This window comes from Eretmochelys imbricata, chromosome 14, assembly GCF_965152235.1.
Source record: "Eretmochelys imbricata isolate rEreImb1 chromosome 14, rEreImb1.hap1, whole genome shotgun sequence".
Lineage (NCBI taxonomy): Eukaryota > Metazoa > Chordata > Testudines > Cheloniidae > Eretmochelys > Eretmochelys imbricata.
Window position 1 is genome coordinate 29,421,060 of NC_135585.1, and position 21,024 is coordinate 29,442,083.

A 21,024-nucleotide genomic window follows, 5' to 3' on the forward strand; every position below is an offset into this window, starting at 1 on the left:
GTTGTGGCATGACATAATGTTTGAAATAAATGTTGTAAGCAAGAGACTCCTGTGACGGTTCAATATAAGACAGGACACGGCTTTAGGGAAGCAAGCAGGCTGGTCTGCTGATGGGATCGCCCCTGTCAGCTTTCCCACCTCTTTTATTTCTCTCCCCCCCTGCGCATCACATACCCCAACCGACTGCAAAAGGCATCAACAAAGGAAATAATATGACTTTGATTAATATTCCTATTTACTAGCCTCTATCTACTACAATCTTTATTCTCAGGCCTTGAGCTTCGGCCGAGGAAGCTTCCCACGGCTGATGTCCTTATTTTGACTTCCCAGATGGTCCATGTTTTCATGGTCCATGTCCTTGGACAGAACAGAGCAATGTGTGCATTGCTCCTACACAACAGTCAGGGTGTGCCATGACTGTTTCCAGGTGCATGAACGCTACATGAACCCTTCAACTCCAAGGTGTTGACCTTGACATATCTGGAGCAATGGAACAACTGGACAAAGCAAAGTCATACCGACAGTTTTACCGCTCAGATGAGGGATTTCAAAATGTTTGAAAAGTGCAGAGAAGTTGTTAGAGGAACTTGACACTGAAGCTTTTTTCCCACCCATTCAAGGATACAAGAGTCACCGCAGAAGAAGGCATTTTGATGACGAGGCACGGGATAATCCCATCAGAGACCCCAAACAACAATTCAAAGTTGAATTCTTTAACCAGGTGCTAGCTTGTGCAATACAGTCAGTTGAAGAACATTTCATGCAGCTCAAGGAACACAGCAGTAAGTTTGGGATGTTGTATGATATTCCAAAACTCCTCACTGTACCTGAAGAAGACCTACACCAGCAATGCAGGGCACTAGAGACAGTGTTGACACATGATGACATGCGCGATATTGATGCGAGTGATTTAGGTGATGAACTGAAAGCCCTTTCAAGATACATTTCAGCAGGATCAACTCCAAAGGCTGTCCTGGAATATATGTGCACAAAGAAGATGACCCACCTCTTTCCAAATGCTTTTGTTGCTCTGCGCATACTTCTAACACGTCCTGTAGCAGTTGCCAGTGGAGAACGCAGCTTCTCCAAGCTGCAGTTAATAAAAACACATCTGTGCTCCACAATGACACAGGAGAGGCTGGTCGGCCTTGCAACCATCTCAAGAGAGCATGAGCTGGCCCAGACGGTGGACCTTCAGCAGGAAGCAGTTCAAATCTTTGCAGCCCAGAAGGCACGGAAAGCACCACTTTGATTATTCAAACAGATAAAAATGCCAATGTTCACTCTGCAGACAAGAAAAGTTACATTTGCTGTTCAGGCATTTGAAAGTTAAGTGTTGCTTAAAATTTTTGAACAAGGCATTTTAAGTTGTTAGTTCAACACTACGAACTGCTGCCTGCACAATTTGCAACCTGTAGTTGCTACTGACATCTCTATTCTCCCTTTTACTGCCATGAAACAATTTGCTGCCTTTGCCTTTCCCCATCCTGCCGTCCAGAGGGAGCATTCCCATCGCAATTTGCTACCTGTCACCTTTCCCCATCTCCTGGCCCAGGTGTAAAAGAGCGCGATGATGGGGGTTCCCCTATCACAGTAGTGCTACCTCTCCCTTTCCTCATGCTCTGGTCCAGGGGCAGCGCGTTATGACAGACGGGGGCATTCCTGTCACCATTTGCTAGGAGTGTGACATTTCTATTTTAAATCTGGACACAAATAAAGTACCTCTGTGATTGGGAAACATGTTCTACAGCATTAAACCTCAGGGCAAGTGTTTGTAAACCCCAGAATGAAGGCGGTGTTATTTCTTATTAGTCTCGGTCCATTACAGATTAGAACACAGAGTTTAATCTGATCAGGGTTTACATTCTTGTAGTGTATTTCGCGGAGCCCCCCATGCCCTCCTCCAATATGCGATAAAAACTCCATCGGGGTTGAAAATATTTACCAGAGCTCCACTCCGGACAGCTCCAGCTGAATTTAAGCCCTCAATCTGAAAATCAACCCCCTGTTCGCCTGTCTCCCATTCTCATCCTCAGGGTTGGCTGCGGTGGCCCATGACTCCAACTCCTCCGGTACCCATGGGGCTCGGGGGTGGCATGGCATCACCGCAGAGGACAGCGCGCAGCTTCTTGTCAAAGCTGCATGTTTGTGGAGCCGCATCAGATCGACTGCTTCCCTCCCTCGCCTCCTGGTACGCCAGGCGCAGCCCGTGGTTGTCACATGGCAGTGCTGCGGGACCCTCTTCTAGCCCTTCTCCCCCACACTCCGAGCAATCTGCTCATAGACGTCCACATTTCTACGCTGGATCGGAGCCCGGCCTGCACAGCCTCTTCTCCCCACAGACCCAGGAGATCCACCACCCCTTGAGCGGTGCTGGCAGCAGAGCATTGGGAGCCTGGAGCCTGCTCAGCTGGGCAGTTGCTAGGTGAGCTCTCCATGCAGAGCAAAGAGGAAATGGAATTTCAAAAACTCCCAGTCCTTAAACAGGAGGGGCTTGTTCCTGTGACCCTGGCTGATGGGCAGCGGAGTTCAAAACAGTGACCACAGTGGGTCACAATGGGGCATTGTGGGACACCTCCTGGAGGCCACTTAAGCTGATGTAGGCAACGCAGCGTATACACTGCCACTGCGTTGACCTAACTATGTCGACGTAAGCGCCGCACCTCTCTTGGAGGGGGAGTTATTCAGTCGACGCAGCAGGCGAGTTAGGTCGGTGGGAGGTACACTGTAGTCTGGACGCTGACATTATTAGGTCGGCGTTTAAGCTGCCAGACTTCGACCTAACTCTGTAGTGTAGACCAGGCCTTAGTTGCTTAAGTCCCTTTGTGAATCTGAGTCTTTCTTTTAACGTTGCTCAAATCCTTTCTCTTTCCAGTTTAGTAACTTGGAGACTTGTGTAAACAGTAGGGAAAAAATGACACCCAGTGAAATCCATTTATTGGCTTTCAGGGGCAGAGTTTTAAGATATGATCTCGGAGGCTGAAGAGAAAAGAAAGGGAAGATTTTCTCAGTGAAAGAATAATTGAACATGAAGATTGGGGTCTTGTTATCAGCATCGTAAAGTGCCACTTGCCCTGATAAAGCCTGATCTTTGTGAGTCTTATGCTCAGAGTCACAGAGGTACGTGGGTAGGTGAGAGCCTGGAATTGCTTCCAGCAGAATCTCAGAGCCCAGATGCCCTCTTCAGGTTTTACACAGAACCATCTCTTTCTCTTCACTGATGTTCTGGCCACACCAATGGTCCAGCTTTCCCTATTCCCCACCTCCACCTCCCAGTGATGTTTCCCTGCCAGGAATCCTTCAGAGCCCAGTGCACACAGCAGAATTAAATCTGTCAGAATTGTTGGGCAGGCCCTGTCGTGTGTGTTCATGTCTGACACTTTTCTGATCCGTAGACAGGTTAAGGTGAGGGTGAGCTGTTCCTGGATCCCATGCAACCTCTGCTGGGGACGCAAACTCCGTATGCAGTAAACACTGGGCTTTCCCTACACCCTGGAAGAGACTCACATTTGCTGCGCTGGAATCAGGCCATAGTTAAAGTTACAGCCCCTGCAGGCTATGGTAAGAATTGTAACCCAGCATGCCCTAGGAGTGGTGTGAAATTCACAGGGACAAGCTTGACTAAATGCTGGAGCTAATGTTGTCAATCTCTAGTGTCAGCTACAGCTCAGAAAATCCCCATTAGGATGCTAGCATTTTTAAAAGACAAACTCATTAGAAAGCCAGGGGAAAAGAGAGAACAGTTACACCAGTGAGGCCCTAGTGAGCACTGTGTGGGCAGATGCAAAATCATTAGTCCATCCATCTGCAGAGCAGCCTTAGAAAGACTAGGCAATAGTGAACAGCCATGGGGCAGCAAGACATAGCTCCGCAGGCCCAAACAAACATCTTAAGGCCAATCTGTAAACAGGAGTTTCCTGGGCTCATCTTCCTGGCCCCACTGCCCACCTCCCCTCTTTTCCCCTGCTCGACTTACATCTGACCTAGTTCTCTCTGGATTCCCTTCAGAGAGGCACCTGAGAAAGATTCAGCCATCCCCCAACCCCTTGTTCTGGGGAGAAACAAAGTGAGTGTCAAAGCCTTGGGGTTGGGACCAAGTAAAGATGCTTCTTTCTGGCTGCTCTGTTTCAGTTTAATAACCCAAATCCTGCCCGTGTGGCCAGTGGCTGAAAGTCCATTGGGGAGCTGCTCAGGGGGCTGCATGAAATGCGCTGGGATCTCAGCCTGGTTCTCGGGGTGTAGACGTCTCCATCACACGCCGAGGTAACCAGCAAACTCTCCACTGATCGTGCCCCTCTGTGCGAGGCTCAGCGGAGAGGTCAGGGACTCAATGGACCGTGCAGACAGAGCTCCTCTTTCCCCTTTAGAGAGAGATTCAGCCCAGGTCAGGGCACAAGACCAATGGCCCAGGAAAGTGTATGTGAAGGGAACTGGTACTGGGACCCCTGCCTTGTACAGGGGTTACACAGAGTCTCCCAGCTCCCTTGTCTATTCCAGCTGCAGGAGGGGGCATCCTGGGACAGACTGAGGGGGCCTCGGAGAAGCAGCCACCTGGGCCCAGAACATGTAATGTAACCATGGTGGGAAAAGGGCAGTGACTGGAGCACCGCTGGGGACCCGTCTGGTTACAAGGATGGCTCTGCAGAGGGATACAATGTTGCAACAAGATGCAATTTCCCTTCCTCGCTACTCTGAGTGAAGGCCACATGAAGATCATCCAAAATTCGTCTCGCCAAGCACAACCCTGCAGTGTCCTCCTTTCTGATGCACCCCACCGCGCCCTCCCCTCACTTCCCAACAGGGGGCGATTGTGAACGTGGAACCCCACCAGAGCCCTGGACAACACAAACTTATTTCTTGTCCTCCAAGCAAGCCAAAGGAGGTTGCCTTGCCCTGCCCTGGAAGAGCCCAGCTAGCTTACAGATGGGGAAACTGAGGTACAGAGTCTGTGTCATTCACCGAGCCTGCCCATTCTCATCAGCCACCCCAGTCTCAGCTGATTCTGTGTTATCAGCGCTGCATGTCTGCACCATGCACAGAGCATGGCTGCTCCCACCCCACTTCCAGCACCTCGTGTCTCTGCCAAGCACTAGGCATGACTGTTTGCAGCTCCCCCCGCCGCAGTCCGTGCTATGTCCGTGTCATGCCCCAACTCTGCACGTTCTCAGCGCTGTGTGACTGCCATGCCCCAAGTTGGCCGGCTGTCGGCTCTCCCAGCCTGCTCGCACTGCTGTGTGCCTGGGACATGCACAGAGCCGACCTATTCTCAGCTACCTCCCCTGCCCCCAGTCCCAGGGCTGGGTGTCTAGGACATGCTCCAAGCCTGAATCAACTGCACCCTTGTTTCAGTGTTGTGCAGCTGGGCCATTCACCACTGGCCTGTGGGGCTACTTGAGCTGGTAGGTTCATTTCCAAAGGCCGCGGGGTTCAGTGATTGAGGTGTGGGTCTGCTGTATTTGACGGAGACCTGGCACGAAGGTGTACGTTTCTAATGGTGAGAGTAATTAAGTACTGGAGCAATTTGCCAAGGGGCGTGGCAGAGTCTCTGTCACTAACAAGTTTTAAATCAAATTCAGAAAAAAAAAATCAAAATGATGCTCTAGGAATTATTTGGGGTAAGTTCCGTGGCCTGTGTGACACAGGAGATGAGAAAATCAGTCTAGAAGATCACAGTGGCCCCTTCCGGCCTTGGAATCCATGAAACATCGTCCCAGCTTTGTCTGAGTTCACCTTCTGCAGCCTCTTACCACATCTGCAAAGCACAGGTACCTCCCCCAGGGTGCGAGGCCTCAGCCAAGACAAACTGCTGAGAAACCGCCGCAGAAGAGATTGAGTTCTTCTGCCTTCCAGCCCCGGGCCTGCTCCAGGGTGTGCTGGGAGTCTCCCTCACCCAGCCCTGGCCAGGATTCTGCTGGTATTCCAGCCTAGCTCAGTTTTGGAAACAGCTCATGTTGGGAGGGGCTGCATCTCACGCACCCCTTGACCAAATGACTCCAGATTTGTACCCCTGACCCTTCCCACTGTCCTCAGGTGGTGGATCAAGTTTCTAGCCCCTCAGACTGCGAATGTGAACTTAAAGAAAAAGGGATAATTTGGTTTGGGAAAGAAACGCTGCTGCAGCACCATGGTGCGGCCACGTGCCAGCCCATAATATTACTGCAGTTGATCATATGAGCTGGCTACTTTATTGCCAGTTTCCTTCTGTTCCTCGGCAGCTGGAAGTTGCCAACAGATTTCTTTCACAGTGAGGATGTTGTTGCTTCTTTTCTTGCCCAAGGAAAGCATCGCTTGATGCTTTGATTTTATTTACTCTTTCCTCAAGCTTTGCTTTTAGAGCTTTCGCTTAAAGTTACCCAGCTGCTTTTCTTCAAGCCCCTTCAAGGCATTTGCTGGTGGGTCTGTCTAGCCTTTCAGGGCAGAGCCGTGCAGATCTAGTACCCTTGTGACAAAGTCCAAGACCAGAAGATTGAAATAAACTTTATTCTGTGAATTTACTCATCTGAATCTACAGCATCCAAATAACTAAACAGAGCAAAATAGGAGCATTGAGCTGGGGAATTGGAGGGAGAGGGAAACACCACTATGGTTTTTATATTCAGAAGTAAAGAGCAGAGGACTTTGATGGATGACCTGAAATGAGTCAGAACTTAGGCCAGGTCTACACTATAAACGTCCATTGGTAGAACCATATCGTTCAGGGCTGTGAAAAATCCACACCCCTCAGTGAACGCAGTCATACCGACTGAACTCCTGGGGTAGACAGTGGTACGTTGACGGGAGAGCTTCTCCCCTGGACATAGCTACCGCCTCTCAGAGGTGGATTAACTACACTGATGGGAGAAGCTCTCCTGTTGGCATAGGAGCGTCTTCACTTAAGCATTACAGCGGCGGAGCAGCACGGGTGCATTTGTTCTGCTGCAGTATTTTAAGTGTAGACCTGCTCTACCAGAGGCAGGCTCTGCTGTGACCCTGAGAATGGCTCCTGGTTGGCCAGTTTTTGTGTGCCTGGAGGATCACAGAGTTACAGAGACAGGCATGTAAGAGGGTCGGGAAACTCCTGTCACCAGTATAATGCTAAGCAAGTCAGTCTTGTCCTCTCTCATCATTTTATTGTGAGTCTCGCAGCACTTGGTGTTTTTCTTAAAGTCCCAGCAGCTGGAGTAGGTAGATTGCAAGGCAACCTCAGATTATACTACAGATACATTTCCACCCTTCACATTTGTGTAGCAAAGATTGAAAATCGGAAACAAGAACACCCCAAAAGCTGGGAAACCAGAAGGCAAAGAAAATGACACAATATTGAAAAAGATGTTGCAGCCAATCTCATGATTCTGGGGGGCCTGACACACTTTTTGAATGCTTCAGGCTGGCAAGACTGTGATTAGAATGGCAAAGTGTGATAGCTGTAATTTATATATTACCTCTGTCTTTGCTCTACTTTAGATATCTCATATTGAGTGATCCCTACTCCTCTGTCATAGGGATTAACAATATGTCGGCCAGTGAACACATAACGGTATGCTTACCAGTGAACTCAAATTCTACACGCCGGCTCCCAAAGAAGGGGATGATCTTCCCAGGGAAAGAGGATGTGAAAGTAAAGATCGTCTCTCTGCCAGAAGATGTAACGTCATAAAATGTAACTTCCTCCCCTTTATAATCCAGATAAACCCCAATGTTACTGGGGCTATGAGGTAGGGCCAGAGCAGTCTCAGGGGAGGTGAGGGCCGAGTACTCATTCTCTGTACTCTGCAAAGCCCAGATCCCCTCCTCTGGTGTATGGCTTTTCGCTCCCTCATGTATCACAGACTCTTTGGCAATGCCCAAAACCCAATTACGTTTGTTCCCCACCTCCACTTGCCAGTAACACCTCCCTGAGGTGAAGCCCTTATAGCCCAGCACACAGGCAGCAGGGTAAAGCCTGTTCTGTGTCACTAAATATCCCGTGTCTTGGTATTTCTGTATCACACTCTCATCTGTGGACACGACGGAACAGGGAATCCCCAGGTCTGGATCCGGAGTGGCCTGCACTGCACGAGGGGAGAGAGAGGCAGGAGGAGAGTGTTAAGTACCCAAAGCACCTCCCACCCGCCGATCAGCTCCTCCCCCTCCCTCCCAGCGCCTTCCTCCTGCCACGGATCCATTGTTCAGCGGTGGGCAGGAGGTTCGGGGGGGGGGAAGAGGGAGGAGTGGGGGCAGAAAGAGGCAGGGGAAGGGGGCAGAATGGAGCCGGGCAGGAAGAGATGGGGCCGGGGTGGGGGCTTGGCGGAAGGGGTGGTGTGGGGGTGGGGCCCGGGGCAGAGCAAGGGTCAAGCACCCCCTTGGGAACTGGGGAAGTCGGCACCTCTGTGCAGGCTAAACCACTCCAGTGCTGAGAGTGAGAGAGTCTGAGGCCAGAAGGGACCATCAGGTCATCTAATCAGACCCCCGTATATCACAGGCCACCAACTCCACCCAGCACCCACCTAACGCAACAACCAACATTAGCTCAAAGCCTGACAGCCTACAGCCGACCGTGCTATGATGTGCCACAGGCAGAGAAGAGGAGGCCCCGAGGGTCACCAGTGCCCGAGGCCCCCGCAATGCAGGGAAATGATTCGGTGAGATACCCCCAGATAATCCTGGCACATCACCCGCAGCCACATGCTGCGGAAGAAGGTGAAAAGCCTCCCCCCGAATGCCACTGCCAGCTTGACCTGAGGGAAAATAGCCCTCCAGTGCCTTCCCCAATTCCCCCATGAAAGACAGACCGGGTACCCCACGAATCACTGGGAAAGAAACTCAGAATAGCTGGTCAGCCAGGGGATGTACTCCCAGAGTCCTAGAGCCACAGCAGCACCCGTGAGGACCCAGTAAGTGAGGTCAGGCTCAGCAGCATGGCTCCTTGCACCCAGCCCAGGCTAACCTGGGTGCTGAGCCCCAGGGTTCACTCTGCAGTGCAGACAGACCCTTACGGGCAGAGCTCAGCCCTGGGGGAGGTTAGGACCATTTCTCAGGCTCCCCAGTAGCCATGGACTGGCTGGGGTGGGCCCTGAGTGTCAGTGTTGGGGAGCTGCCTGTTGGCTGAAGCTGAGCAGGAAATTCCCCATGGTTCCCGCCAGGCATCAAGGAGGTATTGTTAGGAGGGTGTGAGAAACTGGGATTTTTTTGCAATTTTTTAATGAAACCTATATGTGCCTCAGTTTCCCAATATGCAGCATTGTTACCCAGTGGGTGATATGGGAGTGTTTGCTCTCAGGGCAGGCTAAGCTGCCCATGTCACTGTCTGGGGCCTGAGGTCCTCAGCAGACAATGGCAAATCCAATTGCCCGGACATGGAAACATAATGATCAGCAACCCGGAGAGCTACGGCCTTCCCCGCCTCTGTGGCTGAGCTGCATTGCCCCGGCTCGGGAACAAAGGACTAGAGGTGGGGGAGGGGTGAAGCGGAAGTTACGTGCTGGCTGCAGGAAGCAGTAGGGGGGCAGAGAAGCGGACTTCCTGGGGGGTGCTTGACCCTCGCTCTGCCCCAGGCCCCACCCTCACTCCACCCCTTCCCCCGAGTCTCCACCCTACCCCACCTCTTCCTGCCCCTGCTCCTCCCCCTGCCCAAACAGTTGATCATGGTGGGTAGGAGGCACTGGGAGGGAGGGGAAGGAGCTGATTGGCAGGGCCACCAGCGGGTGGGAGGGGAGGAGGGGGAGGATCTGATCCACGGGGCTGCCGGTGGGTGCTGAGCACCCACTATTTTTTTTCCATGGGTGCTCCAGCCCCGGAGCACCTACAGAATCGGCGCCTATGGTGGGGGGCACACCTGGGAGTCTGAGAAAGCAGATCAGATGGACAGGGAGACAGAGCTTGAACCACAGGGTTTGCACTGCAGGGCTGGGCACCAGCTCCCCAGAATGGACTATACTGTAACCTGCATTTCTCTGAGCTAACTAAGGTCTTCCTGTGCTTTGGTGCAGAGCAGGGGACTAATAACCCCAGGGGCTTGACAGTGACGGCAGTGGCTGAGTGTCACTGCAGGTGCTTGCAGAGCTGTGCTGCTCCCTGAGATCACAGAGGGCTCCCGCAGGGGTCGGTCTCAGGTGGACGCACTGAACACAGCTCATGTTGTGAGGCAGGAGAGCTGAAGGCCCAGAGGTCCAGCCTAAGGAGTCGGTGAAGCCACGTGGCTTACCCTGGAGGAAGAGGGGGCTGATGTTGGGGGTCTGGCCCATCGAAGGGGCTCCTCCCAGAGACTGTTCCAAAGCGGGGGCTGCAGCACGAATCCTGTGGATCCGTGGCAGAGGGGATCTCGGTCTCCTCCCCCGATCCCTCGCCCTTGCTGGGGGTGCTCCACATCCAGCAACAGAACAGAGCAGGGGAGGCAGCAGACAGCAGTCAGAGGATGTTAACAGGGACTCCAGCTTCAGCTTTTCATGCATTTCCATGCTGCCCTATTCATCCCTCATCTCCTGGTGGAAAGGCCCCAGCCCCAGAGTACAGCACATGGGGTGAGAACCCCTCCACCCACTTGGACCAGGAGAAAGTAGCGAGCAGCCCTGCTGGAGAGACACTGGGCTCTCTGGTGCACTGGGAATTCGACTTCTCGGTGGCACTAAATGTCCACACCCGAGGGATGTGTAACAGTCATCCAATGCACTACACGCATTTCGGGGAGGGAGCATGGTGTAGAGGTTAGAAGCCAGGACTTCTGGGCTCTATTCCTCACTCTGCTACTGACATGCCGTGTGACCTCAGGCATGTCCCTTCCTCTCTCTGCAGTCCAGCTTCCCTTTTTGTCAAATGGGCATAAAAGATGCCAGGTATTCAGATGCAGTTGTGGGGGGCCAGATAGGGAACTGTGAGATCCGAAGAGAGCCCCTTGCCCAGCTTCCAGTGGTGCTCATGGGACAAGGATGGGGACACAACACGGTTGCAAGTGTGGTGTTCAGTAATCTTGCTGGGAGCATGATGTTTGAATGAAACCCTCTTTATCCAGGGTTCTGTATCACAGAGCTTCTGCTATGCTCCTCCTTCCTGTCTGGGAAGCCAAACCACTTAAAGGGACAGTTCCCAGTACCACAGGGAGCACCAACCCCCAGGGAGAGACAATACTCCTTGAACGATGGCTAAATTCATGGAAGATAGGATACTAATAGCCACTGATGGACCTGTCTTCTGACAGTGGCCAATGCTAGGTGCTTCAGAGGGAATGAACAGAACAGGCGATCATCCAATGATCCAGCCCCTGTTGCCCATTCCCAGCTTCTGGCAAACAGAGGCTAGGGACACCATCCCGGCCTATCCTGGCTAACAGCCATTCCTGGACCTATCCTCCATGAATTTATCTTGTTCTTTTTTGAACCCTGTTAGTCTTGGCCTTCACAACATCCTCTGGCAAGGAGTTCCACAGGTTGATTGTGTGTTGCGTGAAGAAATACTTCCTTTTGTTTGTTTTAAACCTATTGTCTATTAATTTCATTTGAAAAAAGAAAAGGAGTACTTGTGGCACCTTAGAGACTAACAAATTTATTTGAGCATAAGCTTTCGTGATCTACAGCTCAAAGTGAGCTGTAGCTTATGCTCAAATAAATTTGTTAGTCTCTAAGGTGCCAAAAGCACTCCTTTTCTTTTTGCGGATACAGACTAACATGGGTGCTACTCTGAAATTTCATTTGGTGACCCCTAGTTTTTATGTTATGAGAAGAAGTAAACAACACTTCTTTATTTACTTTCTCCACACTCGTCATGATTTTATAGACCTCTATCATATCCCCCCTTAGTTGCCCCTTTTCCAAGCTGAAAAGTCCCAATCTCATTAATCTCTCCTCATATGGCAGCTGTTCCATACCCCTAATAGTTTTTGTTGCCCTTTTCTGAACCTTTTCCAATATATCTTTTTTGAGATGGGGCAACCACATCTGCACGCAGTATTCAAGATGTGGGCGTACCAGGGATTTATATACAGGCAATATGATATTTTCTGTCTTATTATCCATCCCTTTCCTAAAGATTCCCAACATTCTGTTTGCCTTTTTGACTGCCGCTGCAGTCCTGATTCTCTGCCTGCTTCAGACTGGCCTTAGCATGGTCTCCCCGCAAGGGACTTTCTACCAGCTGGGGATGGATAGAGCCCAGCACATGAGTCCATGCTCCTGACGCAAGGGTGAGAGGGAAGTATAGCATAGGAACTGGTGGGAGACACTTCCTTAACTCTTTATTTCCCAGTTTTCAGAGGTTGAAATATGGGTTCCTTTCAAGTTCTGGGAGAGTACAAGGCACTGATGGTCAACCTGCACTCTGTGTTAATGATGTTTTCCAGTAGTGAAGCTTGTCTTTCATATAAAAAATAAAAATAGAGCAAATTTCTAGTCCTTATAATTGCCGAGAGAAGCAGAAAAATGTGACCTGAGTGTGCCCTAAAGGCTGATTATTGGACCTAAAAAATGTACCCTACTTTCCAATTGTAAATAGTATGTGCACGTTCATACATCACTGAATGGGAATGGGCGATGGGCTAGAGGATTCCCTGTTCTGTTCATTCCCTCTGGGGCACCTGGCATTGGCCACTGTCGGAAGACAGGACACTGGGCTAGATGGACCTTTGGTCTGACCCAGTCTGGCCGTTATGATATAACGGTTCCTTCTAACCTTGGAATCCAAGACTCTGTATTGGTGGAAACCTCTCTTGTTTGAATTCAGAAGTGTCTTCTAAAAAATTAATCAGGAGATTTTAATTAATAATTGTTGTAGGAAAATATCCTTATGGAAACTTACCCTCTTTCTCTGCCTTGGAGATCAAAAAGTTCAGTTGATAGGGCAGGGTCTCTAGAGGAAGAAAAGATCAGAGGAGAGGTGATTTGCCCCTTTCTTGTAGGAAAAGAGCCTCATGAAAACGGGGCTGGATTCACAAAGAAACTTAGACAAGCTGACGCTTAGCATCACAACACCCAACGCTTAGGCACCTAGAAAGTCACTGTGATTCACAAAGCCAGAGTCAGGCTCCCAGGCAATCTGCACCATGAATGGGGAGAGAGATGCGCCTTGGAATGAGCTTCATAAAAGCCAGCATGCTAGGCGACTCCCTGCTTACGCCAGCCAGTGGGAAATGCCAAGGTGCGGGGGTGTGCTAAGCCCCGGCCCGCTCAGGGAGTTCGGCGACCAAATCTGGGCAGCACGTAGGCGCCTCCCTCGGCTTGGGATTCTCAGCTGCGAGCCCTCTCTTGATGACCAGCACCTGTGCCATTTTTTTTGCAAGAAGCCTGGCAGGGGAAGGAAACCCACCTCACTCATAACTTTTAGCCCTGTGGTTAGAGCACTCAGCTGGCCTTTGGGAGACCCCTGGTTCAAGTCAAGCCTTGAGGGAGCAGGGATTTGAAATGGGATCTACCGCCTCTCAAGGAGCACCCTAATCTCTGGGCTGCACGATTGTCTGATGCGGGGTGCCCACATGCTCTCCTGTGGGAGAGGTTCCACTGGGGATAATCAATAATTCATTGGGCCAGAGGCAGAGAGAAATCATGAGAACGTCCCAGGTGGTTAGAGCACGCTCTTGGGAGGGACGCCCAGAAGCCTGTCCCGCTGCTCAGTTATTTATACACAGTGGATCAGATTCAAAAGGGGCAACAGAGAGGCCTATATCAGACCCCTGTTGGAATCCCTTCTTCCCCTCGGGGGGACAGAGGATTGGAACTGGGGATCTCCCACACCCCAGGTCAGTACCCTAATCACAGAGCTATACATTATAAGGGAGCTCCTCTTTCCCTAGAGCCTGGTTCTTTTGGGTAAGTTCACATATAGGGCCTGAGTCAGTAAGCGTGCTCAGAGCAGGCATTTCAGATTGTGCCCCTGTAGGTGAGTTAGGAGGAGGAACCCCTTTCTTTCCCCAGTTCGTGTATCTCTCTGGGGCTTAGGTGTCTTGGTAGCTGGACTGGAACTGCAGTGTGAATGCACAGAGGCAGAAACATAGGTGCCTAGGGGACTTTTACCGCAAAAATAGAGGTGATGAGTAATTTTAGGCACCTACAAGGTTTGGTTGCAGCTGAGTGGGGGTCTTTGTGAATCCCAGTGTGATCTGATTCTGGGACTGAGGTGCCTAAAATGGCAAGTAGAACCCCCCACCCCCACCCCGAGTCCTTTTGTGAATCTAGCCCATACCCTTTCTCTCTGCATTGGAGCTCAGGTCATAGGGCCGGGTCTCAAGAGAAAGGAAGGATTGGAAGAGAGGTGATTTCATGTTGTCTTGACTCTGGTGACATTTCTACCGTTAATTAATGTAACCGTGATTAAGAGAGACAAGCTTTGGAGCTTACTCAGAGCTCTTCTTCAGGTCTGTGTAGCTCGAAAGCTTGTCTCTGTCACCAACAGGAGTTGGTCCAATAAAAGCTATGTCCTCCCCAACCCTGTCTAATATCCTGGGGCTGACACGGCTGTTGTAGCACGGCATGGAACCGTGTTGTAATTCTGAGAGACAGCCCAAAGGAAAAGACCACAGAACGAGAGGCAGATTGGAATGGGGAGACCTTTCCAGTGAGACCAAACTAAAGTGAAATCATCGTCCAAAATATATCGTCCATCTCCTGCCTTACTCCAACGATCTCAAAGCACTCGGTGGCATTCACTAATTAGCACAACAAGGTAGGTTGGCCATTATTTCCTCCTTTTTCAAGATGGAGGAACTTGAGGTACAGAGTCTGGGATTTTCAAAAGGGCTGAGGCCACGTGGTGGCCAACTCCCATTGACAGTCAGAGAGAGATGGGGCCTAAATCCCTTCGGTCCCTTGGAAAATCCCAGCCATGGAGGTGAAATTCAACATTTTCGAAAACATCTGGCGATTGTGTGTCTCTGAAATGCTGAGTGGCCAATTTTGACACCCATGGTTGGGTCTGACACAATCCAAGTGGAGGCCTGGCAAACTGGCATCAGCCCTGAGCCCTCCCCATCCCACCCACAGATAGTCTAGCTGTGACGAGCTGAGAACTAATAGGCCAGAGTCCAACTCCTTCCACAGTCAGAGGCACATCTCGATGTGCCATCGCCATATCATGAGCCCAAATATCTGTTAAGTTACCTTTGAATTTCTTCAGAGTCTCCTGTAGACAAACATTTCTTTGGGAAGAGACGCCAACTCTCTCGCTCACATCCTGTGACACAGCCATTGGTTTCTCGAACTTCACCTTCTCACACCTGGGGAGGAAGGGGGAAACACCCTAAATCTTTTCTTTCTTGAGAATGAGCTACCAGAGGCTGCTCTCTTGTGGGCTCAATGAGAGCCTCTAACTCCCACTGGTGAGACAATTCATCTCCTCACTGGAGTTTTTAAATGCCTAGCTCCTCCAATGGGAGTGAAAGAGAGTAAGGGGTCCATAGGCTGCCCCTCAGAGAGAAGGGCCTAATCTCACGGGAAAGGATGCTCCAGTGGTTAAGGGGTTGCTGTAGGACTCTGGAAACCTATGTTCCACTCCCTGCTCTGCCACAGCCTCCCTGCATGACCTTGGGCAAGTCACTTAAGGCTTGATTTTTAAAGGTGCCTCCTGGGATTTTCAAAAGCATTTAACCAAGTCAGGCTCCCAACTGCCACTGATCACAATGGGAGGTGCCTATCTTGCTTAGCTGCTTTGGAAAACCCCACCAAGTGCCTAGCTCCATCTCAGGTGACTAAATGCTCTGCAAAATCTGACCCTGGGGGGGAAATCCCCTTCTAGCATCACGACGCGTGAGGGGGAGTGGGAAGGAGTCACGTACCTGCTCCAGGTGCTTTTGATGTCCTAGAAAAGAGAAAGAGAGTTCAGTCCCAAGTGCCACAAGATGGGGATCGCTCCTGCTCTGCAGGGGACTTGCTTTGCCATCCCTAGTTGAGCTCGAGATGCAGTTCTCTGCAGTTAGCAACTTCAAAAGTCCATTCACAGATTTCGATGGAATGGGACCCCTAAGCACACACCATGACTGTGGGTTTTCTCCTTCTAAATTCTATTTTGCCTGTGCCAATGGCATTTGCTCAAACAGACTGATCAGACGCATGAATCCCTGACTGCCACATGCAACTGCTGTGTCCAGAGCCTTTGCCTTTCTCCATGTATGCAATTCTGCTCAGCAGTTCTGGAAGCTGGATTCATTCTCATTTCTTAATAGGCCCTGCAAAGAACTTTGCTTTCCTAATCTCCCACTTCCTAGAAAGTGGAGTTGTGCCTTTTATTGCTTTCATATCGTTAGGGCCCTTCATTTTCAGTTTTTATTTTAATTAATTTTTCCTGGGATTTTATCAGTGTTTATTACCACAATAAAAACAGGTGCAAATCAGTGCAGAAAACTATTAAGTTTTCTGGTTAAATATCGGGGTTTGTTTTGGTGGATGGAAAGACAGGGAGAAAAAGTATTCAGTAGATGAATGCTTTGAATTCTGTTCATCCCTGTGGTTTGCTGCAGAACTAAAACAGAACTCAAAGCACAAGGGCCCCCCTGAGATTAAGAAAACAATATATCTGAAATCCCCAAATAAAACGTTTCATTTGAACGAACAGGTTACTGGTGTAGAATCATAGAATATCAGGGTTGGAAGGGACCTCAGGAGGTCATCTAGTCCAAGCCCCTGCTCAAAGCAGGACCACTCCCCAGCTAAATCATCGCAGCCAGGGCTTTGTCAAGCCTGACCCTAAAAGCCTCTAAGGAAGAAGATTCTACCACCTCCCTAGGTAACGCATTCCAGTGCTTCACCACCCTCCTACTGAAAAAGTTTTTCCTAATATCCAACGTAAACTTCCCCCACTGCAACTTCAGACCATTATTCCTTGTTCTGGCATCTGGTTACCACTGAGAACAGTCTAGATCCATCCTCTTTGGAACCCCCCTTTCAGGTAATTGAAAGCAGCTATCAAAAAATCCTCCCCCATTCTGCTCTTCTGCAGACTAAGCAATCCCAGTTCTCAGCCTCTTCTCATAAGTCATGTGCTCCAGCCCCCTAATCATTTTTGTAGCCCTCCGCTGGACTCTTTCCAATTTTTCCACATCCTTCTTGTAGCGGGGGGCCCAAAACTGGACACGGTACTCCAAGTGAGGTCTCACCAATGCCGAATAGATGGGAAATGATCACGTCCCTCAATCTGCTGGCAATGCCCCTACTTATACAGCCCAAAATGCTGTTGGACTTCTTCACAACAAGGGCACACTGTTGACTCATATCCAGCTTCTCGTCCACTGTAACCCCTAGGTCCTTTTCTGCAGAACTGCTGCCTAGCCATTCGGTCCCTAGTTTGTAGCAGTGCATGGGATTCTTCTATCCTAAGTGCACTTGTCCTTGTTGAACCTCATCAGATTTCTTTTGGCCCAATCCTCTAATTTGTCTAGGTCCCTCTGTATCCTATCCCTACCCTCCAGCATATCTACCACTCCTCCCAGTTTAGTGTCATCTGCAGGTGCAATTGCTGAGGGTGCAATCCACACCATCCTCCAGATCATTAATGAAGATATTGAACAAAACCAGCCCCAGGACTGACCCTTGGGGCACTCTGCTTGACACTGGCTGCCAACTAGATATGGAGCCATCGATCACTACTTGTTGAGCCCGACAATCTAGTCGGCTTTCTATCCACCTTATAGTCCATTCATCCAGCCCATACTTCTTTAACTTGCTGGCAAGAATGCTGTCGGAGACCGTATCAAAAGCTTTGCTTAGACCCATTAGTCTATAAATATTCACCTTCGATAATTGGGCCACACCATTTGCAGCGCATACGCTCAACTTCATCCTTTTCTCCTGTTGTTGTTTCTTTAACCCTCTTGAATACTTCCTTGTGTTCTGAAATGTATTCTGATGTAGATTTTCATTTTCTTCCCATTTTAGTGCGTCAAATCTTTAACCCATTGTCTACTAACAGTTTGAAATGTCTACTTGGTGGGCGTGTGTTTTATCAGTAGGTTCAGACGCACACGCACTTCAGAGCTTGCGTGCGTGCCTGTTGGTTTATTGTGTGCATCTGCTAGAACAATACGTTCTTACTTCAGCAGGCAGCTTTGCATATACACACAGACTAATGTATTATCGGAATACAGAGATCTCATGCAATGTATTGTATTTTCTTAATAAAACAAGTTTTTTGTATATATTTGAATGATAAAAAAGTAGGATGAAAATCAGAAAAACCTCAATAATACTTTTTTGTAAAACCCAGACATTTTTTGGTAAAAATTGGTTTAAACTGAAAATGAAGGGGCTTACACAGGATGTCTCAAAAAGGCCTGAACCATCTGCCTTTAAAACAGCAAAACTGTTTCCACATTGGAAATATTAGAAATGTCACATTTTGTTTTCCCTCACTTCGCTAAAGGACACACTGACAGTCTCCATTGTGGAGTAGGACCTCTCCAAGAACTTAATAAACTCCAAAGCTAATCAATCAGAATCTCTCCCTTCCCTGGGCAGAGATCTGGGTGTCTCTAACTGTCTCACCTGCAGGAATTCACTTGTTGGCTGCTGACACTTCTCTTCTATCTCACTGATCAAGTCACCGAGACGGGAAATCTTTTCAGACAGTTTGGTGACATTTTCATCCTGTATCTTCACAATTTCCTTGTCCAGCTCTTCCAGTTGGGCCAGCAGGAGTCGCTCTTGCTCATCCAGGAACAGCCGCAGTTGCTCAAATTCAGACATGATCTTCTGCCTCTCAGCTTCTATCTTTCCCTATAATGAAGGGACACAAACAGGAAAGGACAGATCAAGGACAAGGGTTGCCAGATGTCCAGTTTTCAACTGGGAAGTCCAGTCAAAAGGGAAACCTGGCAGGGTCCGGTCAGCACTGCTGACTGGACATGAGAAGTCCGGTTACCCACAGTAACTGGCTTCCACCACCAGAGGGCGAGAAGAGCAGCAGCTGCTGCTGGAGCCTGGAGGAGCACTCAGGGATGGCTCTATGGGGGGGAGAAAAGTACCGGCATCTCCCCCATCCTGCTCCAATCACCCCTCCGCCCCTGGAGCGTGGCTCTCCCTCTCCCACCCTGCCCCAGTCACCTCCACCACACCCCTAGAGCTCTGCTCAGCTGGCAGGGGGAGGGAGGTGGAGAGAGCAGCAAGCAACAGTGGGAGAGGGACAGAGGAGTGGGGGGCGGGACCTCGAGGGAAAGTGGCGGCAGGGCACAGGGCAGGTTCCAGTGCTCAGCATCCGGTTTTCACAAATGAGAAAGTTGGACATCCCAGACTCTCCCCATGTCCCTGATAGGAACAGTTCTTAGAGCCCTCTTTTCATATCAACCTACTACAAACACATGGTTGAGATTTCAGGAGAATATGCCTGACAGTCTCTCAGCTGGCCTGAATGAACAACATGTTCCAAAGTGCCTTCGGGACGTACGCCTCCAGTTCCCATTTTCAAAAGGTCACTTTGGATGCTAAGGAGCCTAAATTTCTTTGAAAGTGACTTTTGAAAATAGGACAGCTCTCCCTGCATTTTAAGCCCCTAAATACCTTTGAGAATCTGGCCCTTAACACTTGCAAAATTGTTAACCCTAGGCTCCGAAATCACTTAAGCACTTCTGAAAATGGCACCCAATCTCTCTAAAATGATGAGTTTTCAGGTCTGAGTGGCTTAGTATATTCTGTTGATCATCTAGAATCTTCCAATAGCAAAAAGGTTGGAAGGGGGGAGGTCTGACTCAGAATCAGAAATACATTGGCAGAGAGTTGTGGAGAAGACTGAAGAAGGAAAGGGTTCTGCTGGTTATCCACATAAAACCCCAGTTACAAAACACACCATGCAAAATGCTTCTTCTCCAGCTTTTGCATGTTTCATCTGGCATTCTGTTAATTACACTGTCCCAGAGGAAACCAGTTGTGCCTGGTGGAGATTCAGGAGGAAGATTTCTGAGATACAAAACAGCCACTGGGTGCCTAAGTCCTACTGACAGTCCATGTGAATTAGGCACCTATTCACCATACGTGCCTTTGAAAATCTCCCCTGAAATCAGTGTTTGTAGCTGGATGTGTGGGGAATAAGATCAGTGCTTTGAGTTGAAACTGGAAGCCAGTGGAGGAATCAGCCCAGAGGGATGATAAACAAAGATAAACATGATCACACCCTGCAAGGGTGTCTCAACAAGAGACAAAGTGCTTGAGGTTATCAAGATGATGTTTAAAAAAAGACGTGAACGGTACAGAGCAGAACAGTGGTTCTCAAACTTTTTTTTACTGGCGACCCCTTTCACATAGCAAGCCTCTGAGTGTGACCCCCCCTAATAAATTAAAAACACTTTTGAATATTTTTAACACCATTATAAATGCTGGAGGAAAAGCGGGGTTTGGGGTGGAGGTTGACAGCTCACGACACCCCATGTAATAACCTTGCGACCCCCTGAGGGGTCCCGACCCCCAGTTTGAGAACCCCTGGAGTAGACGTTTCTGGATACCAGGGAATAATGTACGGATTATCAAGAGGAGCGAAGTTCGGTTTCAGATCGAGTGGCGTAAGGAATACATACTCTGCAATATCCCCGATTGGGGGTAAGAGGTTAAGGGGTCAAAGTACAGACATTGAGACATGAGGGTACGTTGTTCATATAATAGCTATGTTCAGGTGTGGTATATAATGGGCGGATACAATCATGAGGATGGATTGACCCTCATTTTGTGAGATTTAAAGTTCAGTGAGTTTATGGTTCCAGTTCATATGGTCCAACGGACAAAGTCTCTCGGTCCCCAATACATCACAGCTAACCCTGATCTGAGCTTGACCTTGCTCCCAGTTAGCACATTTTATCTCAGTTTAACTGGACAAGGTGAACCCTACACACCACACTAGGGTCAAATTAAACTAGGTTCAAAATGTTTGCCTGTGAGGGCCTTGCACCAGAACAAAGACATTACATTAAAAAGTGATTTAAGGTACATCTGTACTACACAAATGTTGTGGTGGTGTGTAGAGGACGTACACTATATGCACCCGCTAACATGGGCATAAATAGCAGTGTAGATGGCGAGGCATGGCTTAAGCAAGTAGAGTTGCGATATGCCTGAACCCTCTGGGTATAAACCCTACACACAGGACTCTATACGCCTCCAAGCAGGGCCT

The 21,024-nt window shown here is 49.4% G+C and overlaps 1 protein-coding gene across 1 annotated transcript in view; it reads right to left on the bottom strand.

Annotated features, from left to right (window-relative positions):
• The window catches only part of LOC144274975 (zinc finger protein RFP-like), a 73,057-nt gene that overhangs the window by 46,812 nt on the left and 5,221 nt on the right, over positions 1–21,024 (bottom strand). The window contains 6 exon segments of the mRNA XM_077834063.1: positions 7,527–8,030; positions 10,163–10,318; positions 12,745–12,795; positions 15,039–15,154; positions 15,713–15,735; positions 18,414–18,644. Of these exon segments, the coding sequence (XP_077690189.1) occupies positions 7,527–8,030; positions 10,163–10,318; positions 12,745–12,795; positions 15,039–15,154; positions 15,713–15,735; positions 18,414–18,644 (1,081 nt within the window).